Here is a 26,463-nt window from a genome sequence, read left to right on the forward strand (position 1 = left end):
TTAATCCTTAAAGACAGCTCTGTGGAATAGTATTATTGCCTGTTTTACAGATGAGGTTCAGAAAAGTGAGTTCACAGCCACCTAAAGGACGGTTAGGTCCCTAACCGCTGACACTGTACTCTAGCTTATGGCTGAGGGGCCTGAGTCTGAATGCAGCCTCTGACTCTCTGAGACCCCCAGTGAGTGCTTCCCCCACACCCAGGGCTTTTATCTGGTCTATCGCAGGCTGCACTATCCACGTGAGCAGTGTTGCTGGGAGGAGCAAAGGACAGAATGGCTAAAAAAGCATGTCGTTTATAAACAGAGAGTAGAATGTCAGCAAGGCCTCCACATCTAGCTGGGGACAGCACAGCACTGTCTTTCTCCCAGCACAGAGACAGGACTGCCCCAGTCTTAGCCTGGAGTCATTACAGAGGCTGAAGTTCGCCTTGCCTGAGGCAGCCTCATCTAGAAGAAGCCAGGCTGTGGCTTGGAGAAATGTACTCTCCCTTTGACTCCTTTTGGCACAGTTTGAGGGGAAGGCACAGGAAGCTCTCAAATCCTAGAGTTAGGACATCTGTGCTTGAGGAACTCCAGGGTCCAGATTGCCCTTGAAGTGCCCCCTAGGAAGCAGGGTGGGGTCTGTGTCAAGGTCATGCAGGAGCTGGCCCTGGCAGGCTTGGAAGGGTCACTTAGAGATAGGGTCGCAGATCTCATTTTTACATACAGATAAAGAACAAGACCCAAGGCCAGGCACAGTGGCTCACGCCCATAATCCCAGCGCTTTGGGATCGCTTGAGCCCAGGAGTTCAAGGTTACAGTCAGCTATGATTGTGCCACTGCACTGCAGCCTGAGTGACAGAGACCCTGTCTCTATATATAAAAAATAAAGACTCAGAGGGGAAGGACTTGCCTGAGGCCACATAGCAAGTCAGTGTCAGACGCTAAGTCCTCTTTCCCCCACTCCTGAGAGCATAACACCCCACATACCATCTCTGAGGCCACCTGGAGGTGGGGAGGGCAGGGGCGACAGCCTAAAATGCCCAGCTGGTCTGGCTAAGGGCAAATTTTATACTCTTGCCCTGTTCCTAACAGTTTTACAGCCTCCATTCTCTCCTTTAAGCCTCCCACTGCCCTGGGCACTCCCCTTCTCTTGTCCCAGAACAAGAATCTTCCCAGCTCAGGCCTCAGACTCCCCAAGTGTAAAATGGTCTCTAAGTGCCTTTCGTCTGTCCTGTTTACAAATAAATCCCAGGCCAGTGGCTTCCACAGGCTCTACGCGGTATGGACTAGGAGAGGGAGGAAAAGAGGGGTGCCCAGGGCTGTCAGCTCACAATCTTCGAGTGCCTTTGTCCGGGCAGCCTCGGGGAGAGCAGCGTGCTTGAGCCTGGGGCAGGGGCGGGGCAAGGCTGTGGGTGGCCCCGTGGGCGGGGCCTTCTCGCCCTCGCCCCGCCCCCCTCGGACGTAGCCGCGGAGCTCGCGGCGGGGAGGGGAGGAGCGCGCCTCCCGCGCGCCGCCTGGCCGGGCGGAAAGTTTTTCCTGACGGAGTTTTGGTGGCGGCGGCGGTGGCGGCCGGAGCGGGCCATGGACGCGCTCAAGTCCGCGGGGCGGGCGCTGATCCGGAGCCCCAGCCTGGCCAAGCAGAGCTGGGGGGGCGGCGGCCGGCACCGCAGTGAGTGTGTGCGCGTCAGCCCGGCCGGGCCGGGGTCGGGCCGAGGCGTACTGGGCCTCCCGCGGGCGCCCGGAGTTTGGCCAAGTTGGCGGGGAGGCTGGGCCTGACCCGCGCTCTTGTCACGGCGCGGCGGTTACCCGGCCCTGCGGGGGCGGGGGTCGTGCGGGGTCAGGTCGTGCTCCCACTCCCCGCCCCGCTCAGGTGGGAGGAGGGGCAGAGCTGGGGGAGGAGACAGGTCGGGGTGCCCAGGTGTGGGCGGCAGTGGGCCGAGGCTGGGGTGGTGGGGAGTTGCAGGTCTCGAGAAGAGACCAGCGCGACCCCGGCACCTCCCCACCCCTCCGCCCTGGGCAGCTAGGGGGAGGCGGGCGCTCGGCGTCAGTGCCAGAGGTGGGGGAATGGGCGCAGGGGCTTGGGAAGATGCCCGGGAGCAGCGGCGGGCACCCGTTGCCCCTGTTCAGCCCATGGGGTCAACTTGTTTCTTCCGGGTGCCTGGAAACCCATTCAGGTGTGAGCCCGGGGTCGCAGGTACTTAAAGTTGGGAGCGAGGCCCGGCCGAGTGTCTCAGGAGGTCCCAACACCGGGCGATCTGAGACCCCTGCGTCCCCTTCTCTGGCCCGGTTCGGGTGGCCAACTGGCGTCCCAGCTATTTTTGAAAGCTGTTTTCTCTCTCATCTTCCCCCTCGGGCTTCCAAAGTCCCTGAGCGCCCAGGGGAAGGGCAGACTTGCCACCACCTCTCCCTGGGGTGTCTAGGAGGCTGGGAGGGGCCTCAGCCTGCCCCCCTTCTCTCCCCGTCGCAGGTTTTGCTCAGGAGACCTGTCACCTGGCACCTTCCCCTGAGGCCTGAGAAACCTATCACAGGTCCCTCCTTTTTGGAGAGGGGGAATGGAGTGGCTTGCCTGGGGTTACGTGGGCCATCCTGGCTGATTTGGAGCCAAAGCCCAGGACTCCTGCACATTTCCACCCACCTCAACCACAGGCTTCTCACGACACCAGGAAACAACTGACAGCACAGTCTCCCCCCCACCCTCATTCCCTCTTTGACTTACAGGGCTCCACCAGGGGAGCCCGAGTTCCCTGGTCCCAGGAGTGCCAGCGTGTCTGGGCCTAGAAAGCCTGCCTTGCCCCTCCTCTGGCTCCAATCCCTGTTCCAGCTGTGGCCGCCTCTTAGCTGAGGCTGGCATTGGCATTGGGAACGTGGGCCAGTGCCTGCTGGTGGGGGCAGGGTCAGAGACCCATTTGGGCTGGCCAGGCCAGAGATGTATCATCTGTCACACTTACTGCCTCCCAAAATAGCCCCTTTAAAAATTTGTGAGATTCGAGGAGGACTTAGAATGACCTGTTCCAGTGGGACAACCCTGCGGGTTTTCTCTAGCGATGAGGGAGAGGGAGTGGTGGGCAGCCCCCAGGAACGTGGTTGTGAAGGAAGGGGGGCTGGGCAAGGGAAGAGAGCCTTGAAGCACCTCTGAATCTGGGGAAGGGAAGAGGTAGCCACTTTGGGTGGTGGAAAAGAGTTTCTCTTGCCTTCTTCAATTTTGGGCAAGTCACGTGTCCTCTCTGTGATCCTCAGTTGCCTCATCTGCAAGAGGGGGATAAAAGCCCTTACTTGGCAGGGGTATTAAGATTATTGATAATAATGCTCCCTCCTAATTGGTGGTTTCCTTCTGCCCACTCTCCTCCTGCCTATCCTGTGGAGCTTCAACATCATTATTATGGTGGTGAAACAGGTTTTGGGGGCTCAGAGCCTGTCTGCACCTTCAGAGGAAAGGAGAAGAGAGCCTCTCCTCTGCCCTCAGCCCCCCGTGAGGCCAGAGTGAGGTCCTGGAGCCTTCAGTGCCTGTGATGAGCTGGGTCACAGCCCCACCTGTCCCTTGTTAAGTCTCACTTTCCTCATCTATAAATCACAAATAACAGTAGTACCTGCCTCAGACTTTTTGTGGGGATTAAATGAAATTGCATCTTGCCTGGCGTAGAAGAGTCCAATAATGGTAACTACTGCTTTTGTCACTGTTTTACAAAGTGTTTTAGCTTCCGTTATCTCATTTGCTCCTGTGAGGTGACAGAGGATTCTTACCATCAGACCCATTTTAGAGATGGAAGAACTGAGGCCCAGGGACGTGGAGTCACTGGCCCCAGACACAGAGCTTCTCAGAGGTAGAGCTCCAAATTCCCCACCCAGGGGGCTTATCATCATGCCTCAGGCACTCTGGCCATGGCAGGCACTGGGGGCAGGCCCCACCCCAGGCTGGGCTGCAGGTTGAGCTGCAGCTTTCTAACTTGCAGGTTAGAAAGGGAAGCTGTGGGTATGTCAGGGTGGCAGGTACTGGGGCAGCCTTGACCAGGGTTGTGACCCAGCCAGGCGTTGGGCCTAGCCCCTGTGGTTGAGTTTTGGAGGCCAAACTGAAGCCAGTGGAGTTAAGGTTAGACTTGACCTCTGTTGTCAGCTGTGGCCAGCTCCTCACCACTGCCCCCCACCCAAGGTCCTCAGCTGGGATCGGCATGAATATTGTTTTATTTGTGGAGAAACTGAAGCCCAGAGAAGGGTGGCAGCTTGCCTGAGGTCACACAGCAAAGCCAGCGCCCAGGCTTCCCTACACTGAGCCCCAGGCCTCCTGTCTCCCAGTTGTGCTGACCTTGAAAGAGGGCTTTCCCCTTCTCCCACATGTGGCTTTTCCCCCATCCCTTCAGGAACCATAAATATTGGATCTCAGTCCCTGGCCAGGGTTTTTCCTATCTTCCAGCTACCTGGAAGGGTTGCTCATCTTGGCCCCTCCATGCCTTTTTTCCCAAAGGTACTAGAATCACTCTGACCCTCAGGCTCCTTCGTGAGTTGTGCAAACCTGTCAGAGAACCCAAATAGAAGGGGTGAAGAAATATGAGGTGGGGGTTCCAGTAAAGGTGGTTTGTGGTGGTAGGCGAGGGAAGATCTATTCCTATTTGTAATATTTATAATGAAAGACATTACAAATAATGCCCGAACAATAATATTTGAGTGCTGACTATATGTCAGGCACAGGTAGAGGCGTTGGGGAATCTGTGGAGACTGAGTCTCTCCTCTGATGGTTCTTCCCGTCTGGTGGAGGAGGCGGACAGAATGACAAGGACGCAGATAAGCAGTGTGGTTGTGGACAGTGTAATACTATGAATAAAAATAAAGCGGGGTGAGGAAGTGATGCGGACAGCTGTTTTAGATAGGGTGGTGTCTTTGTGTTCTTCTAGAGACAGTGATCTGAGTACAAGTCATTTATTTGGGAAGAGATCACAGAAAGTATTTTGTTAGGACATGTGAGAAGGGAAAGGAGTCCTGAAAGTGGCCGTTATAAAGCACATTACCACTGTCGGCTGCTGCGGCTTAATCCCGTGCTGGGAACTCTGGGAGGTAGTGTGGAATGTGCTCCTCAGAGGTGTCCCCCGCAGCCTTGTGGGAGGACTGCTGGGACAGGAGATCTGAGTTCCCCAGTCAGCACAGGCCAGAGTGGTGGGTGCTGGCATCAGGTGGCAGCAGGGGACTGGTACACGCAGAGGGGACAAGGGTAGGGCGCTCATGGCATCTGGGAAGGCCTCTCTGAGAAGGTGACTTGGAACACTTGGGTGGATCCCAGGAGGGAGGAATCTGGGAAGAATGTTCTAGCCAAAGAGAACAGCAAGTGCAGGCAACATTTACCTAGAGCCTGGGACTCTGCCTCTCACAGGTCTGGTGGCTGCAGGAGGGGCATGTGGCTTGAAGGAGTTAAAGGTCACCCGCTGCCCACTAAGGGTCAGACACCCCTTTTTGAGCAGCCCAGCTCAGTTCTGCCTGACCCCTGCCTTGCGTTAGAAGGGGTGAGGTGGGCTGCAGGAGGGGGGTGTAGGACTGGAGTCCCAGTGCCGTCAATTATGGGCCGGGGTTAGACTCCTCTGAGCTTCTTCATCTGTGAAATGGGAACATTGATATATCCGTGACTCTTCCCATAAAATATGTAAATGGCTGTGGATATATTAAAGCTTTTTGCACTTGACCATTGGTAATGACAGTAGCTCACACCAAGGTGGTACTTGGTATATACCAGACAAGGTTTTAAGCTCACCGCAGGTGTGAACTCATTTTAGCCTCGTGACAACCCTATGGGGTCCGTATTTTAAAGTGAGGAAACTGAGGCTTGGGAAGGTCTGTGAACCCCACAGCCTGGCTCCGGAGCCCGTAGCATATGTTTCTCTTACAGTGTAAGTGAAGGGTATTAGGAAGTAGTAGCTGCTGTAATTATCATTTTAAAAATTATTTTCTTTTGATAGCAGTCTCAACAGCCTTAACTCCTGAAATTTGCCTAGCACTTTTCACATCTGGACGCTTTTTCTGAGTTGCTCCTGAGGGGCTGAACCCATTTGTCAGATAAAGAGTCTGCAACCCAGAGGAGCAGCCACACTCCAGGTCAGGGCAGAGCCTGGGGCCCCTTCTGAAATGTCGTTACTCTGTGGCTTCTGAGGCCATCTCCCCGCCAGGCTGGAGGAGGCTGGAGGCCAGGGTCCTGGTCAGAGGCTTCCGCCATCCGTGGGTTTGGCTGTGGCTCTGATGTTCCAGACTCCGGCCAGGCTGGGTCTCCCAGGGCAGCAGAAGGGGCACAGGGGCACCCTGCCCAGCTCTGACCCCTGGGTAGGGGCCTTAATGAGAAAAGAGCACATGTTCACAGCTGTACGTTAGCTGGGCATATGGTCTGTCCTCAGCTAACTCTGGCACCAGGTCATCGGTAAAATTGCAACGTTAAAATAGCACAGTCATTACCCACCACAGGGCCAAAAATAACCAGGACCAGAACGGGGCTGTGGACTCAGGCTTGTATTTGCCCGGGTGCCTCTGGGAGCTCTTGCTGAAGCCTTGGGCTCCTCCTGGGAGGAAGCATGTGGCCTCCAGCCTCGGGGCTGGTGCACAGCCCTGCTGCCTCCCATCTGAGGAGGCTGGGTGATGAGCCAGGCGGGCGTGGTGCTAAACCCTGCATGCCTGTCTGTGTTGAGAGCTCCCAGGTGCTGGTTTCTGTGGGGAGGGTGTGGGCACCAGAGACCTTACACCTCGGTGAAGAGAGAAGTCACATGCACGGAAGTACAGGAGAGGAGGCAGCGTTTTCTAGAGGAAAAGAAACATCTCAGCTGGGCCTGGGAAGGTGGGGTGAGAGGGATGGGGGGACGAGGGAGGAACAGGGCGAGACTGGACAGCTATGTTGGGCAGGAGTGCATAGCAGTCCTGGGAGGCAAACGTGAATGGCATGTCCTTCGAGGGGGAGACGTGTGTGTAGGCCGCTGCTTGGCAGAGGTGGAGGGTGGTGTGTCTGCGGGAGGAAGAGAAGGCATGAGTAGCCCACTGACGGGAGGGATGAGGCCCCATCAGGAGGCGCACTGAGCACCTGCCGTGGGCCTGGCCCACTGCTAAGTGCCTTTTATTGTCTCATTTTGTCATCTTATCCAAGGGTCACAACAGCCCTGTGAGACAAGGACTGTTGTTTCCTAGAAAACTAAGGCTCGGGGTAGTTAATTAACTCAATCAAGATCACTCAGACATGAAACACCAGAACAGGTATTCTAGCATTGGGGCCCTTGCTCTTAACCACTAGGCTATGTTGCCTTAAAGAAGGCTTCCTGGAAGAGGCTGCCTGTGTGGATGTTTTGATCAAGCAAAGGGAACAAGGGCATTTCGGATAGAGGGAACTGCTTGAACAAAGGCACAGAAGTTGGAAAGTGAGTGTTACATTATAAGGAAGAAGCTCTGCATGGTTGGAGCTTCTGGGGTGTGTGTATATAGGAATATTACGGGAGAGGAGACTGGGGGAACTCAAAATTCGCCCAACAGTCATGGTGGGGATTGCCTGTGGTGGACTGGGAGCTGGGGTTGGGGGTCCCTTGGACTTGCTGTGTGGCCCTGCACAGGGCCCATCCCTATCTGGGCCTCAGTTGCATCATTTGTCAAGTGGGAGATTTGGGCAGAGGGTCTCCGAGGCTGATGAGTGGCAACCAGTCTATAAGGAGGTGGTAGGGTAGGAAGGGTCAGGCTAGGGAAGGAGGAATGCAGAAAAATGCCAAACATTTCAGAGGTCAAAAAGGACCAGGGAATGTTTTGACAGCAAAGAGATCACTAGTGACCTTGGCAGGCTTTGGCCCTTTGGAATGGAGGGAGCGGAAGTGGCTTTGGAAAGGGGCCAGGAAAAGGCTAAGCAGGAGGAAATGGGAGAGTGGGGACATGAAAATGGGGGGGAAGAAGAATGCTGGAGGGCAGGAATAGTCGATTAGATGAACAAGGCCACCCTTGATTGATTGGTGTTGCCTGCCTGGGGCCTTGTGCTGAGAAACAATCAGAGGAAAATAGAGCTGCAGTCTATTAGCAATGTCTGCCAATGACACAGGTGGTAGGCACAACAGCATTTTTTGGCCATCCTTGCTTAGATAGGTCTAGGTTGAAAGTGGTGGTCTGGGTATCTTGGCCCGTAGAGGGGAAGCCTCCGGTGTTAGGAATACCTAATCCTAGGTGGGAGGAAATACTTCCAGCTCCAAAACCTCTCCCTGACCTTTTACTAGACTTAAGGCAGTTTGCCTCCTGATGAGGTAGTATGGTCTAGTATGGTCTAATGGTCAGGAGCGTGGGCTTTAGAGTCAGTCCTTTGAACCTCAGTGTCCTCATCTATAAATTGGGAATGAAAGAATGCCTGCTTGCAAGGTAGTGGTGAGTGTTAGAGGAAATGGTGATAGCTACAGCTTTATTGTTATCGCATCTTTGTTATGTGATACCTCTGTTAGCTTTTTTTTTTTTTTTTTTTTTGAGGCAAGGTCTTGCTCTGTTGCCCGGGCTACAGTGCAGTGGTATCATCATAGCTCACTGCAATCTCAAACTCCTGGACTCAAGGGTTCCTCCTCCTCAGACTCCTGAGTAGCTAGGACTGCTGGTGCATGCCACCACACCCAGCTTATTTTTCTTAGTCTTTGTAGAGATGGGGTCTCACTATGTTGCTCAGGCTGTTGTTGAACTCCTGGCCTCAAGTGATCCTTCCACCTGGGCTTCCCAAAGTGCTAGGATTACAGGCTTGAGCCACTGTGCCCAGCCTGTTACTCTTGGTTTCTTTGAGAGCAGGGCCTATGTCTGAGTTGCTCCAGGGCCCCCATCACCCAGCCCAGGACCAGGGACAACTCGAGGACTTTCTGAATCTTTTTGAAGGATCAAATGGAATAGACTCATGGTTGATGGGACAGAGGGTGGGGTCATCTCAGTGGGGGCCTGGCCTCATGTTGGTGTAAAGGCCTCGGGATGAGGGCTGGTGGGCAGTGAGCCAGAGGTCAGAGCTGGTAATGGAGTTGTCCCTGTCATTCCTCGACTTAGCAAATATTGAGCACCAGCTGCATGCCAGGCTCTGGATGACTGATCAATAAGTTCTTGTTCACCTGGATCTCAGTGGTGGTGGGAACTAGGTACACCTGTGAGTTACTGTGTGCCTCTGCCACCCTCAACACACACTCTTTCAGAGGAGGAAACAGCTTCAGGGACAGTGGCTTGCTCAAGGCAAACCCAGAGAAGGCTCGGTTATACAAGGCTCCTTCTGGCTGTGGAGCAGGCAGACAGAGCCCCTGGAAGCCTAGGGCTATAGGAGGGCAGCTGGGGCCCAGCCTGGGTAGGAGACCTTTTGGTGCCACCTGAGCCTGGGTTTCTGCTCCTGACAGTGCAGGAACCCTGGAGCCAGGTTGAATTTGTAGGGGGAGCCCACAGCCCTGCCAGGACCCCAGCAGCCCCAGAACCAGCAATACCCAATTCTAAACTTTGGTCCTGTGGCTTTCCCATCAGAGCCAGCGAGGAGGCACAACACTTCCCTAGAACAGCCCTCTCCCAGTAATGGTCTAGGCAAGCTGGCCCTGGCCACCTCTCTGGTGGGCCCTGGAAATTGATTCCTGTCTGGGTCCTGTCCTATCCTTAACAAGATTGTATATGAGGCTGAAGAGCAGCTTCTCATCTGTAAAATGGGTACAATGATAATGAAAACCTCCTGCAAGTGCAGCATCTGAGGAGGTAGTAAGGGGCAGGCAGAGGCTCTAGCTGGCAGGAGTGTGGGGTGCTCATTCCTCCTAGTTACGGGGGCTTGGAGGACTCCCCAGAGACCTCCCTTCCTGTCCTGGCCACATTGCTTCCTGGCTGAGTGATACGGGCTTCTGGGCCTTAGCTCCTGAGGAGGAACCCTGGGGATGGTCAAAGCCACTGATGAGGACGGCACTTCCCTTATGACCCTCTGCCTCCTTGGGGCCCTCTCCTTCGTGGGTGAGCCAGGTGGGGACCTCTTTCCAACTCTCCCCCTGGTCTGTTTCCCCACCCGTGACCCAGGCTCATCCCCTCATTTCCCAACCTTCCCGACTTTGTGATCAGTTTTTAGAGGACCCCTCCATGTGCCCTCCTCTGTCATTGCTGCAGCCCAGAGAGACAGGTACGGTTAGTCTCAGAGGAGAGGTGACTTCCCTGAGACCATGCAGGGCGTGGGAAGCAGAGCTGCGATTCGGACCCAGGTTTGCCAGATTGGTGTGACGTGATTTGAGAAGTCACCTCCTCCTTTCCCCACTGACCCTCATCCCACCTCTACCCTCCTTGGGCTACTGTCTCTTGGCTGGTCCCCCTGCCTCCACCCACTGGTCTCTACGGATGTGCACACACAGGAAAGTGGTGCAGGGCGGGGCCGTGGGAAACACCCAGGTTTGAATTCTGACCTTCACTCATTGCATGTGGCCTTTGTCTCATGACTGCGACTCTCTGAACCTCAGTTTCCTAATCTGTATAATGGGAATAATAACCACTTCACAGGATTGTACGAAGGATTCAGTAAGAAATGGTATGATTTGCCTCAGCAAGTGTTAGCGTTGAAGTTAAGAGTTTGGGCTCTGACCTTGAAGATGTGGCTCGAGGCTTAGCTCCTGCAGGTACTGGCTCTATGGACTTGCGTGTGTGATTCAGCCTCCCAGGGCCTCGGTGTCTTTGTCTCTCAGTGGGTATGATAGAATTGTCTACCTCGTAGGTTCTTGTGAGGATTAATGAGAACATTTTACATAAAGCTTCTTACAGGTATGGTGTTTGGTATGCAGTGGAAAATATTAGCTCTTTATTAAAAGCAAAAATAATGGGGGGGACCCCAGTGCCCCTTGCTGGATTTTCCTAGGAAATGGGGGCAGGTGAGAGCTGTGGCTGGTGGTGGGCCCTGCCCCGCAGGGTCTGAGCGCCTGTCCTGTCCTGCCCCAGAGCTGCCTGAGAACTGGACGGACACCCGGGAGACTCTGCTCGAGGGGATGCTCTTCACCCTCAAGTACCTGGGCATGACGCTGGTGGAGCAGCCCAAGGGCGAGGAGCTGTCGGCCGCCGCTGTCAAGAGGATCGTGGCCACGGTGAGCACCCCAGCCAGCAGGGGTCAGGGGAGCCGTGCGCCAAAGGCCAGCTTCTCTCGGGGTGTTGTCCCAGCCTGTTACTCCAATTGGATGTACCTGAGCCTGGCCTGGCCTTGCGTCTCCTCGCATCCGGCTCAGGGGCTTGGTGGAGGGGAGCCATTGGACTCACAGGGTTGTGGTCAGTGGCTTCCCTCCAGCCACTAGGGCCGTGGCCTCTTCCAGCGTCCCCTCCCCAGCTCAGGATCCTGGATGGTGACTTCCCAGTGCTAGGGAAGGTGGGGAAGTAGCTGTCACTCAACCACTTGCCCATGGCCTGAGAGACGGCTCTGGCTAGAGACCAGATTGCCCCTCCAAAGCTCCAGGTGTGTATGGGCCTTTTAAATTCACTTCCCTTGGAGGCCTTGGACCCCTCAGCTCAGGCCCTGGCAGATGCAGTGGGTGGAACAAAGTCCCTAGGAGTCATCTAGTTGGGCTGTGATAGGCCACTCAGTGCTTAGTCTCAGGTCCCTCTTGGCTGTGTGTCCTTGGGCAAGTCTCTTAGCCTCTCTGAGTCCATCTCCTCCTGCCTGTGAGTATGACTCGAAGTCCAGTGCTTGACAGACAGCGGGTGTCTTTATTACAAGAGGGGGCTGGCCAGTCACCTGGGCTGAGATGGGCCCCGCCCCTGAGACCAAGGAGGAGCTAGGTGTAGCCCATGAAGGGAGGGTCCCAACTGAGGCAGGCAGGCTCCTCTAACCCATGTCTGCCCCCAAGGCTAAGGCCAGCGGGAAGAAGCTGCAGAAGGTGACGCTCAAGGTGTCGCCACGGGGAATTATCCTGACTGACCACCTCACCAACCAGCTCATTGAGAACGTGTCCATTTACAGGTACGCTCAGTGTGGGGGGTGGCCCACATCCGCTCTGCCACTTGGGGCAGTGGGTGAAGCGTCCTGCTGAACCCAGGCTTTACCACTTCCTACCTGAGTGACCGTGGAGCTGCAGTTTCCTCATCTGTAAAATGGGGCTGGGAGCAGAGCCGGCCTCACAGTGCTGCTGCGAAGCACTGAGTGCCGAGCTCACAGCTCACAACGAGCACTTGGCTAAGTGCAGTTGCTGCTGTTATCACCAGGTGTAGAAGACAGCTGAACACTAGGCTGCTGAGTCGGGCAGGAGCAGAGAGCTGCAGCTGCGAAGTCACTGCCTTTGCAGCAGCTCAGCTCTGGACTTCCCGCCAGGCTTCCCAGGGAGACAGGGCCCAGCCCTTGCAGCCTCAGGCTATCCCACCTCTCTCTTACCTGGTCAGTTGTTGGATTTCAGAACTGGAAGAGACATCCCAGGTCCATTTTACAGATGGAGAAGCTGAGGCCCAGAGAGGGAGTTGCCTAAGGCTGCATGGGGCGGTACTGGCTGAACTGGGACCAGGACACCAGGCCAGAGCTCTGTCCGGCAGGCCCCTGTCGGCCAGGCATCCCTCCACCTTCTTGCTTTGTCTCTAGGCAGGTGGCTCAGCCAGCTGGAGCACAAGCCAGGAGTAGGGGTGGGTAGATGTATATTGCAGGTGTTGATTTCAGAGTTTTTGGCTGGTATCTTCTTACCTTTGTGTGTCTACCTGCCTTCCTTTAATCAGCATTTTCCAAGTACCTATTCTGCTGAGGTCTGTGCCAGATGTGGAATCTGACCCAGCCCAAGCCCTCAAGGAGCTTCCAGTCTAGCAGGGAATGGAGGGGAGGAAATAGCAGATGAGTGCAGTGTTGCCCGAGGGCAGAGAAGGAGGAGTCTGCCTGTGGAAATCTGGGAGGGCTTACCAGAGGAGGTGGCACCTTGCTGGGACTTGAAGAATAGCAGAATCTAGTTGCTATTAATAGATACCAAGGACCCAGGGGTGTTTAGAGCCAGAGGCTGGGGCCCCTGGGATGGAGAAGAGGCTGCGAGGACCTGGGGCCCCCACCCTCTGCTTACCTGGGGGTTTTCAGTGGTATTGAGGTCTGTGATTGAAGCTGGGGCCGCACAGGTGAGAGGGTGAGTCTACTGGGCTCCTGCCACAGCTCTGGGCTGCCAGCTCCTCCTGACTGAGATTCCGAGGATGGTGGGAGGATGGTTGGAGGCAACGTGGAGGGATCAGGCAGTGAGGGAGGGTGGGACAGATGAGGGCTCGGGGCAAGGAGGTTGTGGATGGTGACTGGGGGCGGGGAAGGTGTTCCATGCATGGAGCTGCTGTGTCTTCCCTCCCAGGCCCACTGGGGCTCCTTGTCGGGTCCCCTCGCACCCCTCAGCCCCCTACTCCCAGCTCCTCCACCCCTGGCCACGGTTGCAGGAGACTTGCTAATGGTCCCAGTCACCCTGAGAGAGAGAGGCCTGACTCTCATGTGAACTCTGGGCCGGGGCATGGATTGGAGGGTGGGAAGAACAGGGAGTCCAGGTGAAGGGCATGCGGGGCAGGGCAGTGTCCTGGCTTCCCTCCTGCCTGTCCGCACAAAGCATTAAGAGGTGGCATGGCATTGATGGCCTCTGGAGTCTCACAGGTGAGTTCAGGTCCTACCTCTGCTACTAGCTGTGTGGTCTCAGGCCTTTAGCCTCAGTTTTTTCATCTACAAAATGGGGATAATAATAGAACCCATCTCAGGGGCAGCTCTGAATTCAATGAGGAATATCTAGAAAGCTCTTGGCATATTGCCTGGTATGCGATAAGGATTCAGCAATTACTATTCTAGGGTATGGCTCGGTGTGGTATGGGAGGGAGAGACGGGGAAGTGCCCTTCCTCCAGTCTGTACCCCCAGTCCTTAATGCCTGGCCCGAGTCTCTCCCTGATAGATGGCCAAGGCAGGATCTCCCAAGTCATGCCCTGGTGGAGTGGGGTTACCAGGCTCTCTGGAACTCGAGGAAGATGCCCTAAAGGGCATCCCAGATGTTGTCAGGCCCCCGTGCCAGGTCTGGCGACACTTCCCACTTGCCTTTCAGGATCTCTTACTGCACAGCAGACAAGATGCACGACAAGGTGTTTGCATACATCGCCCAGAGCCAGCACAACGAGAACCTCGAGTGCCACGCCTTCCTCTGCGCCAAGCGGAAAATGGTCAGCAGGGAGGGCTGGGCTGGGGCAGGCCTTACCTTGGCAGCCCTGCTCTTGGGGGTCTGCCTGGTGTGGGAGGCAGGACCCAAAAGTGACAGTCACCTTTAAAAAAAGGTGACATTCCTGGGAATCCCAAATGGGTGCTGAGAGCTGAAGGTACCTAATAGGGCTGCAGTCAGGCAGGTGACCCATGGGTCAGCCTGGCTGTGAGCAGTGACTAGCTCATGTCCCCAGTGAGTCCCTGGTCCCTTCCTCTCTGTAACGCAATTTGTTGGGTTTGAGATTATCTTGGATCTCCTGTCATTAGTGCGGTCTGTGGGCTGCAGGGCCTTGTAGGGATTAGTCCTCGGACATGGACGTTGGCAGGGGCGGAGGTGGGGAGGCCGGGGTGGAAGGCAAAGGCGAGAGCTCTCACAGGACCCGGCTTGCTGTAGGCAGAGTTGGGAGGGAAGTGGCCATTTTTTGGTACCTCTTACGTGCCCATTCCAGTGCTAGGCTTTAAGGTACTTTCTCATTTAATCCTCACAACAACAACTCTGCGAGCTAGAAACTATTACTATCTCCGTTGGTTTTTCCTTTTTCATTTTTAATGAGGAAACAGACTCCCAAAGGCCAGCTGTCTCGCTGGAGATGACACAGCAGCCAGGGCAGAGTGAAGGTTTGAGCCCATGTTCCCCTCCGTGTGTGACTGAGGAGCTGAGAGCTCTTGTCCCATTTCCAGGCCACCCCTAGACCACATCCGCCGGGGGTGAGTGGGAACCTTAGTGGTCACTGGGCATTGGTTTTGAGTTTTGGAGCCAAGAGCTGGAGTGGGTCAACCTTTGGCTACAGCTTTGTTACTGACGCCCCCAGGATCTGACTGTCCTCCCTTTAAGGTGGTTCCTGACCTATTGATTTGGTATTGGCATCTGTTAACCTCTGTTGACAGTTCAGAGCCCTGTCCCCATGTCCTAGGGGCCTTAGCGCCAAGGAGACACGATCTTCTCCCTTCCCCCGTCATCAAGGACATCACAGTCTTTGTGGCCCCCCTTCCTCTGCCCTTCAGGGCACATGTTAGATATTGTATATGTGTCCTATTGCTGTTGTAAAAATGACCACAAACTTAGTGGTTTAAAACAACACAAGTTTATTCCCTTATAGTACTTTAAGTTGGGAGTCTAAAATAGGCCAGCAGGATTGTGTTTTTTGGAGGCTCTGGGGAGAATCCATTTCTACCTTCTAGAGCTCACTTGCCTTCCTTGGTTTGTGGGCCCATCCTCCGTCTTCAGCGCCAGCACTGTAGCGTCTCCCAGTCTCCCTTCCCTTCTGTCACATTGTCATTTCTGCCTCTCCTGCTCCTTGTCCAGGTCCTTTGTGATCACACTCAGACCCACCGGGTAATCCAGGATAATCCCATCTCCAGATCCTTAGCTTAATCGCATCTGCAAAGCCCTCTGCTGCATAAGGCAGCGTTCACTGGTCCCAGGGATTGGGGTGTGGACCTCCTGGGGGGCGTGATTCAGCCCCACACAGGTATCACAGGAGGGGCACTGCGGGAGGAGACAAACTGAGGGTCTGATCCTGGCTGAGGAGCTGTGTGACCTGGGCTAAGATCCCACCCTTCTCCGGGCTGCTTGCCTGTCAGCAGGATGAGGAGGTCGCCTCCGTGACTTCCAGGATTATTCTGAAAGGCCCTGGTTGCTTTTGTACACCTTGTTTCTTTTCTGCAGACTCAGTGTCGCCGGCCGCTCACCCGTGATGCCCCAGGGCCCTGAGCTGCTGTGGCATCTCCCGTGACAGCCTTGTTCCCACAGACAGTGACTCTAGGCTTTGTCTTTTATTAGGCCTCACAGACTTAAAAATACAAGCTCATTGTGTCCCCATTGTTCATCTCTTCCTCCCCACTGACCGGTGCAAGCGCCGGGCAGGGACAGCTGGCCCACAGCCATTGCTGCAGCGTGGGCCCTCGGTGGGAGGGGTGTTCCAGGAGACAGAGGCTCCCTCTGGGGTAGGCAGCCTGGGAGGAAGAGAAAGAGGGTGCTGGCCCAGGGTTCCAGGGCAGGCCTGACCCAAGGCCAGAGGACTTCAGACAGGCTTGAACGACATCAGCCTGCCCCCAGGCCATGAGGTTAGTTGCCAAGGAAAACAGAGCCGGGCCACTGCTTGGCCCCTGACAGCAGAGCCCTGATCGGGCAGCGGGAAGGGCTCCTGCCAGATACCCAAATTCTTCATTATCCTTCTCTTCCACCCTTTGCCGTCCGGGCTCCCCGCTTCAGGTGCCCCAGGGGAGCCCTCTCCAAAAGACAGCCCAGCCCAGCGTGGTATGAATACATCACCTGGTGCTCCAAGGCCTTACTTAGCTCAGCCCAAGCTGGCAGCGTGTTGATGGCCTCGTGGCCTGGCCGTGTTTGGAAATCCTAGATTTTCGGGGCTTAGTGGAAGTGTTCTCGGGGGAGGCAGAAGATAAAATGGGGGCCATGGGCTCCGCACCTGCTGGCAGCTACCTCCACAGAGGTTTGGTGCTGCCCATCCTGGGCTAAACCCTGTGTTGAGCCCTGGGGCCCTGGGGGATTGGCTGTGGGGAGACGGACAAGTCAGTAGAGAGGAGCCCTGCTTCAGTAACGGGAACACAGGGGCTTGATTCTGGCGGGGAGGCTATTAAATCTCACTGGAGGTCAGCAGACTTCCCAGAGACAGAGACGTCTCGAGTGGGTCTTTGAAGGCTGAGTCATGAGTAGGAGTTTGCCAGACTGAGAGTTTGCCAGGTGAGAAGTGAGTGCACGCCAGCACAGGCACAGAGGGACAAAGTGAAATGCTACCACTGGCGGTTGGGGACTCAGATATCACTGGCATTGGGGGTGGGTGTCAAGGCAGAGTCTGCCTGCAGGGGCCTTGAATTGGGATGTTGATGGCCAGGGGCCCAGAGGCTCCACGTCCCTACTCTTTCTTGCTTGGCCACCTGAGTGAGGAAGAAGCCTGCGACTCACCCAGGGTTGGGGGAGCAGGGTCTCCTTTCTGGGTCACCCACCAGTTCAGTTCAACCCTGTGGCAGTGCAGCCACCCAGGCCTCCCTTCCCTGGTCCTGTGGGCACGGCCAGGATAAGGTTGTCTACAAAGAAACGTTTCCATCTGCCCAACCAGGAGGCCTCTGGGCTCTGAAGTGAAGGTGAGAGCCCAGACTTGTAGTGCAGGTGCTGGGCCTGGACTGATAATGGCAAAGTGACACCCCCAGGTCTTTCCAGGGCAGTGTGAGCCAGGCTCACATGGTGTTGGCATTCCTGGAGTAATCCTTGTACAAGGATTTATACTTCTAGGGCAGCAGGGCTGCCAGGAGGCACGTGGCCTGGCTTGGTCTGAGTTCCCGGCCCCCTTTTAACGCCTGGTTACAAGGAACAAGACAGGGACACGAAAGACTGGGTGAGGTAGAACCTGGTCAGGGCAGTAAGATAGACCCAGAGGCCAGAGGCACCTGGAGGAGAGGTGGGAGGCTGGGGAGCTGAGGAGGGAGCTCCTCGGCAGGCAGGCCCGAGCCGTCCCTCTGTGGAGTGCTGGTGCTGGCCCTGCAGCCGCCCCAGGGAGCAGGGCCCACCCCCTGCCAGTCTCCGCCAGCCTGGGCCTGCACACATCGGCATCTTGGGTTCTGTTTGGTTTAACTTACAGCCTGGGACTTCAGGGCAAAAGGGTGGGAATGTATGCAAATGAATAAGCAGATTTATGCAAAAACAGCATAAGCTTATGTCCCCCGATTTCCTCCAGGCACAAATAATGGTGTTTCCGTATCCCTGCCACATTGGGTGACCAGCCCTTTCTTTGGTATATAGTGATCTGACTCGGGCTGATAATTAGCCCATATTTTTAGTTCATGGGCAATTCTCAATGGTAACTGGTCTATTAAACTTGATTCAGACGTGACAGCTTAAATTGTAAACAGCTGTGAAGAGTTTCATACTTAATTACCATATTTAAGTTTTGCCATAAAGTGCCTGTACTTCCATCAAAAATGTAAATGACGGAGACATTCAAATGAGATTTTATACTTCGTGAAGTTTAATTGGCACAGGTCCGTCAGCTTGTTTAGGAATTTTAAATATTTTTTAAAAAGAGCTTTAAAGGCAGTGGCCACGATTCATTTCTCAATTAAATTGAGTTGTCTGGTGGAGGGAAGGGAGCGGGGCTGAGGCTGGTTAGGCCTGATGCTTTCTTCTCTGGGCCAGGGCTTTCACAGGAAGCTAGGTGTTGTTTCCGGAGACAGCTACGAAGAAGCTGAGCTCGTTAACCCTGCAGTCGATCACTGAGAGGAGATGTGGAGATGAATGTGGGCTGGGGATGGGTCCTGGCCGGAATGAGGCCTCAGGAGGCCTGTCCCTTGGACAGCTGCAGTTCACCCAGCATTGTGCCACCTCTGGGAGGCTCTGGCCTGCTCCGAGAGGCAGCGATGTTCAGACTGATTCTTGCTTTTTGGGGGGACACAGGCATGTGAGCTAGTGATGCTTTCATATGCACGATGCCAGAGGGAGGTGGGGAGGGCTGTCAGATCCCAGGGCTGGTAACAGGACAGAGGTGGTGACATCTGAGTTGGGATTGAAGGGGTGGATGGGAGGTCCCCAGGGGTGAAAGGCTAAGGTGTGGCCATTCCTTACAGGTGGGTTATGGCACTGAATGGTTTTGGTCCCCGGGCACTCGTTGACATCTTGCTCCGGCCAGGAAATTGATAAGCCTCCTACTCCCATTTTGGGATCCAGTTATAAACCCCTCTCACCGGCATAGTCCTAACCAGAGCCTACCCTTCACCTCTCTGGCCGTGGCTCATTCAGGCACTAGCTGGGCCCTTCCAACTCCGGCTTTTCTGTACTCCCATTCCAAGGCCTAAGTTAGCATATGAAGTCCTCAGGTAATTAGGGAGGACTTCTTGGAAGAAGTAAACCTCACGGTTCATTGAATTTAGGGAGGCCCAAAGGGGGAGGGAAAAAAGTGAAGGTGAACAGCCATTGCAAAGGTGGGGCCCTAGAACGAGAGTGAGAACTTTGGCAGGGCTACAGGAAGTAGTGAAGATAGGGCCCCTGCCTCGGCGAGGGTGTGGTCTTATTACACCCCTGGCTGCTTGGGGGACCTAGAAGGGGCCAGGACCCTGCCTTTGCTCAGCAGGCATTCCAGGGCCTGGGATGGAGCCCAAAGAAGCTGCAGGGAGGAAGCCGGGGAGCCTGGCCTAGGGTCCCCAGCCCTCCAGTTCAGACTTGCTCTGCCCTGGCTGACACTGCACCCCTCTCCACCCCCACTTCCTGTTTTCAGGCGCAGGCTGTCACCCTCACCGTAGCCCAGGCCTTCAAAGTCGCTTTTGAGTTTTGGCAGGTATCCAAGGAAGGTGAGTCTTTTTCATCGATGTTGTGGGTGGAGGAGGGAGGCAGATAAAGGCCTGGAGTCAGCCCTGGACCACTTCCCGTCTTAATCACCTACCTGGCTCGTGACTTTGGACTGATTGCTCTCTGAGTGTCAGTTTTGCCATCTGAGAAATGGGAACAGCCATCTTCCTCCCCCAGGGTGCTTGGGAGGATTAAATGACATCTGCAGGGTTTCTTTCCTCCTTGCTGGAGACCTGAAACTACCACCTGAGTTTGGCCACAGCCTGCCCAGTGATTGCGGGGCCAGAGTGCTGGGGTCTGAGGCTCCAACGTGCTGTGCCTTGGTCCCACAGAGAAAGAGAAGAGGGAGAAAGCCAACCAGGAGGGAGGGGATGTCCCGGGGGCCCGCCGTGACAGCACCCCCTCGTTGAAGAGCCGTGAGTCTTGGGCAAGGGTTGGGGCCGGATTTAGCTGCATGGCATTGGGTCTGCCCTTCACCCAGGGGGCTCCACTCCTGCCTGGGCTGGGGAAGACTCTTGTTTTTTTATTTTTGTTTTGTTAAATAAATAATATTCATTCATTCTAGATAAATTAGAAAATGTAGATAAAGGGGAAAAATTACTTGGTGCATATTCTTCCAGATATGTCCCTATGCAAATATATAAATATATGTGTACATCCCTAAATACATGAAATCCTGTTGTGTGTTCTCTTAAAAAACTTAACTATTGTGAAGATAAAAATTGCAGTCTAAACCACCAATGGGAGACAGGTTCTCACCCTGTGTGCAGCTGTCCGGCTGCAGGGAGGGCGGTGCCCTGCGTGGTCTGGGTGATGGCTGTGTCTGAGGAAGGAATTAGGACCAGGACAGCCCAGGAGGCTCCAGCATGGGGCCAGGAAGGAGGAAGAGGCTCATCTCCCCCTGACACACCTGACTGATCCCCTCATAGTGGTTGCCACTGGGAACCTGCTGGACTTGGAAGAGACAGCCAAGGCCCCGCTGTCCACGGTCAGCGCTAACACCACTAACATGGACGAAGTTCCGCGGCCTCAAGCCTTGAGCAACAGCAGTGTTGTCTGGGTGAGTGGGCGTATGGCCGGGGACCTATACAGAGATCCGGTGCTCCTCGGCCTGATCTCTGGACGAGCCTGAGGCTGCTCCAGGGCTGGGCCCTGGCACCCCTGACTTGTGGGCCTCTGGGAGGACCAGACCCAGCCCAGCAGTGCCCAGGCCCAGGATAGGGGATGAACAATGTCCCCTTTGAACCTGGGGCTGCGTCCCCAACAGGCTTGACTCCCAGCACAGCTGTCTCCTCACAATGCCCAGCCTCTTGGCCTAGGCATGCCCGGCTCTGCCCACTGCAGGGCCAGCCAAAGGCACCCTTGTTCTTGGCGTGGCAGGGCTTGCTGCCGACACCCTCCCCCTCAGCCATCTGAATGAGGAGCCAGAAACTGGGGCAGTCATCAGCTTGGCCCCTGACTCGCTCTGTGACTAAGGGCAAGCCCCCTGACCCCTCCGTCTCAGCTTTTTCATCCCCTCAATGAGGGTGATGGCCTCTGCCCACAGAATCTCTCAGAGGAACCTCAATATTTTTTTTTTAATTTTTCTTTGGAAATAATTTCAGACAATGTTACAAAAATAGTGCAAAGTATTCCTATTCACCCTTCATCCAGATTCCCATCTTGCATAACCATGTTACCGTGATTAAATCAGGAAATTAACACCGATGCCACACTATTGTGTAATCTGTAGAACTTATTTGCATTTCTCCACTTGTCCCTCCACTGTTCTTTTTCTGGCCCAGGATCCATTGCAAAATCGCATGTTAACTTGTCATATCTCTTTAATTTTTAAAAATCTGGAACATGGAGAGACTTGGAAAACTTACAAGTCCCTCTGGCTGTTGGGGGCTCCCCAGGTGTCCCTCAAACCTGTTCTGTGCAGTCTGGGAACCACCGTTGCCACCTCCCATCCTCATGGGAGGCCCGTCATTTTTCCACTGAGACCATGGGATTCCTGCCATCAGTTATCCCTCATGAGCTTGGAATTCTGGCTTGGCTTTTGGAAGTGGATGAAAGCAAGAAAACCTCCTTCCCGTCTTCCTTTTGGAATTTGAAAACCATAGAAATCATGTGGTCCAGCCCCCTCAATTTATGGAAGGAAAAGCTGAGTTTCAAATAGGAGCAGTGACTTGCCCAAGGTCTCATGGGCCAGTAGTGGCAGAGCAGGGAATCGAACCCGCCCATGTCTCCAGACACCCTGGGACATCCCTTTCTCCTGCCCCACCTCCCCAGCTTTGGGTTCGAAGGCTGAGATGCTGGTGGCAGCAGCCAGGCGGGAGGCCTGCCTGAGCCGGCTCCTCCAGGCACCCGCCCTGTACTTGTGTCCTGAGTCTCGGTGGCTTACCCTGGGAGCAGCCGTGGCTGTGAGCCTGGGCACCCCCAGCTCAAGGGTCACTTCTGCTTTGTCTTCCCCAAGGAGCTGGATGACGGCCTAGACGAAGCATTCTCCAGGTAATGTTAGCTGGTAACCTCCTGCTGGGGGTGGGGGGGCCTCGCATGCGTGGGCCGGCCCTGTCTGCCCTTTCCTCCTGGGGCCCTTTGCCATGTCTGAGAACATGAGCCACTCTGACCTCCAGGGAAGAATCCCCATCCCTGTGCTTGAATACCTCCAGGGGCAGGGAGCTCACTCTCTGGGCTCGGGCAGGCCTGTTAGAAAGCTCTGACTGGTGAGTCACAACTATTCCTGGTGGCTGCTCTGCCACAGTCTGAGCTGAACAAAGCAGCTCAGCTCAAGCAGATTTCTTCTTCCTACACCTGCTGGAGCCTCCACAAACGGGCTCTTCTGCGGGCTTTGTTCCCTCCAGAGTTGTGCGTTTTTGAAAAGGGGCAGGGAGAAGGCAAAGTTTAATTAAGCCCGTAGAGTGTTACACAGAGGGGGCTGTTGGGCAGGATGAGAAGGTATTTTGGTAAAGCCTGAGGGTGGTGGCATTTCCCCATTTTCCCAGGTGCTGTCCCTGTAGCCATGGCTACCTTCAGCTTGGGGATATGCCACCGAGAAGGTTGCATCTGAGAGGCCTGGGCAGTTCAGGGTTCCATGCATTCTCCCTCAGGACACCCTCCGCAGCCCCCTCCAGCCCTCCCGCTTCAGAGGCTTTTCTTGGCGGTCATCCGTCATGTGAGAACAGACAGTCAGGGGCCTCACCGTCTTGGCTGCCCCCCACCCACTGGAGCCTGGTGGAAACCGCTTGGTCCTGCCTGGGGCGGGGGCAGCATGTGTGGCCCGTCTGTGGAGGCAGAGATGTTCTGTTCAGCACCTTCCCTGCTTCTCTGGCTGACTACGGACCCCTTGTTTGAGGAAAATCTTCCATTTCCTTTTTCCAGATTATTCAAGTATCTTGTACCCTTCATGAACAATTTTGAAAATCAGCAAAGCATTAAACAGAAAACAACACCATCCCATAATCCCACAGCCCAGACTTTTGGGCTTAATTCATGCTAATCTATACATATACATTATTTTGCATTGATCAGCACATCATATTTGCATTTTGGGATCGTGATTTTTCATTTAACATTGATGTGTCAGAAGCTTCCCTCCAGGCTGTTAAAAGCTTCTCGTAAACACCTCTTTCATTTCTTTCATTGACTGCCCAACAATCGCTTAAGGACAGGGGCTGTCATTTACTTAACTTCCCCCTATTCTTTTGGACATTTAGGTTGTCTCCCTTTTCAAGTTTATTTTTTGGGCAGCACAGTGTTGAACACAGTCACGCCAGAGCCGCCTCTAGCTGGACAGCCCCCCTGACAGCTCGCCCGCCCACGCCCTCCGCCAGCACTGCCCTTTCTCCTTCCTGGGCACTTCCTGACAGCCGGGCGTGGTGTGGGTGCTCTGGCCTCTCTTGGGGGTGGGAGCGCCCACTGCCTGCCTTACCCTCGTCTGAGCCATGTGACCCTGCAGGGCAGGCGCTCTGTTCTGAGGCTCTGCCTCCCCCAGCACCTGGGACTTTCTTCTTGGGCCCTGCCCTGTGCGCTGCCATTTCCCTCCCATGCTCTCTCACGTCTGACCCTGGGGCTGGCCAGGCTGGACCGGCTCCGCAGGCCCCGCCAGCCCCGTGGCCAGTCTGGGCTCACACAGCTCTGCCTTCCAGGCTTGCCCAGTCTCGGACGAACCCTCAGGTCCTGGACACTGGGCTGACAGCGCAGGACATTCACTATGCCCAGTGCCTCTCGCCTGTTGACTGGGACAAGCCTGACAGCGGCCTGACAGAGCAGGATGACCTCTTCAGCTTCTGAGGACCCGGGCCCAGCAGGACACAGCCGGCCCTGGCATGTGATGGACCAAAGCCATCTGCGGCGGGGGAGCCAGCTCCAGGACCCGCCAGCCACCTCTCCGGGCCCACGGCACCGTCAGCCTGCAGATCAAAGCTGCAGCCAGTCAAGCAGGGGAAAGAGATTTTTTTTAATCCCTGCCATTTCTCTAAGAACTGAAAGATGCCTTGAATATTTATTCAGTGACTTCTGGTGTATGCTCAGAAGCCAGTTTGCGTCAGGCACGGCGCCTGCTGTGTGACGTGTGCAGTGCCGCATCCGGCTCCTGCTCCTCTTCTCGAGCAAGCTCTGCTCTGGCTGTGGGTGTCAGGACAGTGACCAAAGCATTTCTTGTCCCTTCTCTCCAAGGACCCAATTTCTGTGGAGACATCCCTGCTCCTTACTGAAAGCAGTCAGATTCTGTCATCTTTTGAGCACAGGAGGACACCCTCAGCCTCAGGAGGGGACAGTCCTCATGCTCACCTTCTTCAGGGCCCAGCAGGCCCAGCTTGAGCCCCTGGACCCTGAGGCTCAGAGACAGAGGGGCAGCTCCTGACCAAAGACAGCACACAGCTTGGCACTTTAAAACACACAGCAGGTGTGGCCCCCGGGGGCTCCTCGATGGTGCTGCATTGAATAGAGCTTTCTCTCTGCCCTTCCTTCGCAAGAAAGGGCCCAAAGTCCCTGTGGATAGTCCCTGTCAGTACTGGGAACCAGCGTAACTGCCTGGCCACGACTCCCAGAGTCTGACTGCAACCGTGGGGACCCTCTCTGTGCCCTCCGTCACGGTCCCCATCCCTACCTTCTCCCCTCCCGAGGGTCGTGCCTGCTCCTGTTTTGTCCATGTGTCTGCGCGTGTTTCTGAGCTCCACCCCCCATACTTCTGGGGTGGTGTGTGAAACCTAACACCTAGGTTCATTTAGAAATATTTTATGGCCGTTTTACAGATGAGGAAACTGAGGCCACAAGCATGGAAGGGGTAGAGTCAAGAGTAGACCCCAGATCTGATGCCAAAGCTGCTTTCTCTGCCTCCACCTCTCACAACTCACACCTCCTTTTTTTCTAGCTTTGTTGTCCTCCCAGGAACCAAAAAACCCCAGCTATTTTCTGACCAAAATGTGTTTCATAACAAACCATCTGGTGCCTTTCCACACAGAACTGGCATAAGCCTCTGTGCCCTGCTAGCTGTCTTGCTGTTGATTTCCATAAAAATGCAAGTGTTTGAAGTCTGCTAATTCAAAGGGTGAAACAAAACCAAACTCTGCAAGCATCACGCTGTTCTCTTTCCTGACACTGTGACCCCGTCGGGACACAGCAGCAACAGTCTGTCTTTAGAATCTCTCTCCATCCTCCTCCTACCCCGTGGGGCTCCCGGCCTCCTGAAGCCCAGCAAAGCTGCGAGCATCTTTTCCATCCTGAGGTGCCTCCCAGTGGCCTGGCTTGGCGGAGCAGGTTTCAGGAGCCCCGGGACACACAGCATTTCTCAGACTGGGCTTACCTACTAAGCATGTGAATCGGAGCACAGTCCATGGGAGAGTCTGGGGGAGGGTGGGGTGGGATTGTCAGGTCTTCGGCAGAAAGTGAGAGTAACTCCTTTCTCCAGCCCTGCGGCCCCCTCCCACCCCAGGCCTCCTTGGTTTCAGCCTCTGCATTTGCCACAAGGCACCAGGCCGGCCATGACACAGGCCGTCCTTGGCCCCAGGGGGTCGGGGCCTGAGAAGGACCGCTGTGTTTGTGCGAAGGCCGCGCTGCAGCCTTTGTCTCGGTCTCTTGTCGGCGAGCTGTCTGTGTGTTTCCTGTGCATCTGCAGATAGGTTTTATTGTGCTTTACTCTGTGATGCTATAAAGAAAGTTCTAATGAAAAAAACTAATAAATGTTCTCTTTTTGAATGTAAGTAGCACTAAGGTGGAGAGTCCTGGTGGCCAAGAGTGTAGCATCCAGCAGCTCCTGCCCTTTAGTGGTGGGAGCAGCAGTGACCAGTCAGGCCATGTGCCCCGATGCAGCGCTGAGTGGGGGGGGGGTGGCCTCAGGGTCCCCAGGGTGAAGGCCCAGTGGGCCCCCTTTTCACCAGCAGATGGGGCTGTGTGTGATGAGGTCACCTCTGGTTGACTCATCGAGGCCCCACCAGGGATCCAGTGTGTCCGCACGGAAGAGGGCTGTGGACGCCTGCAGTGTATATGAGGCGGTGCGTGTACTCACGTGGGCTTTCCGTGGGGGTGTGTGCTCCATTTCCATCACGTGCTCCCGTACAGCCTCGACGTTTTATTCATGGGAGCTGGGCCTGGGGCGCAGTATGGGGACGGCGTCCGGGAGGCCCAGGCGGACTCGGGATGCAGCTTCACTGTGATGGGGGATGGTGGGAAGTGTTTTGGTGAACTGGAGACCCAAGGTCTAGCTCTGGCTCTGCCACTTGGAGAACTGTGACACTTGATCAGTGACCTCTTCCCTCAAGCCTTGGTTTTCGCATCTGTGAAAAGGGTACAACCACCTCCCTGCTTTCTAACTCCCTGGGTTTTGTGTGACCCAGAGGTGACCATTATCACATTGTTGATAGTATGCTCAGGCGGCCCAGAGGTTATCTTACAGCAAAAGGCAGTTTGGACCAAATACGTTTAAGAAAGTCAAAGTAAAATTGATAATAATTAATAGCAACTCATGTTAACTGAGCTCTTACTATATGCTAAGGGCCGTGCTGCGCTCTGAACTGTCTCATCATAGTGGCCGTGTTGCGCCCAGGTGCAGGTAGCTCCTGGTGCTGCCGA

The 26,463-nt window shown here is 55.1% G+C and overlaps 1 protein-coding gene across 1 annotated transcript; it reads left to right on the forward strand.

The window, feature by feature from the left end:
* Positions 1 to 1,483: 1,483 nt before the first annotated feature.
* Positions 1,484 to 25,557, forward strand: LDLRAP1 (low density lipoprotein receptor adaptor protein 1). Its single transcript, XM_069479600.1, has 9 exons — positions 1,484 to 1,651; positions 10,879 to 11,021; positions 11,775 to 11,887; positions 13,960 to 14,074; positions 19,340 to 19,412; positions 19,743 to 19,826; positions 20,340 to 20,470; positions 21,869 to 21,903; positions 23,541 to 25,557. The coding sequence occupies exons 1-9, from the start codon at positions 1,564 to 1,566 to the stop codon at positions 23,683 to 23,685; spliced, it is 927 nt and encodes a 308-aa protein (XP_069335701.1). The 5' UTR covers positions 1,484 to 1,563; the 3' UTR covers positions 23,686 to 25,557.
* Positions 25,558 to 26,463: the final 906 nt, after the last annotated feature.

The sequence above is a fragment of the Eulemur rufifrons genome, chromosome 8, assembly GCF_041146395.1.
Source record: "Eulemur rufifrons isolate Redbay chromosome 8, OSU_ERuf_1, whole genome shotgun sequence".
Taxonomy (NCBI): domain Eukaryota; kingdom Metazoa; phylum Chordata; class Mammalia; order Primates; family Lemuridae; genus Eulemur; species Eulemur rufifrons.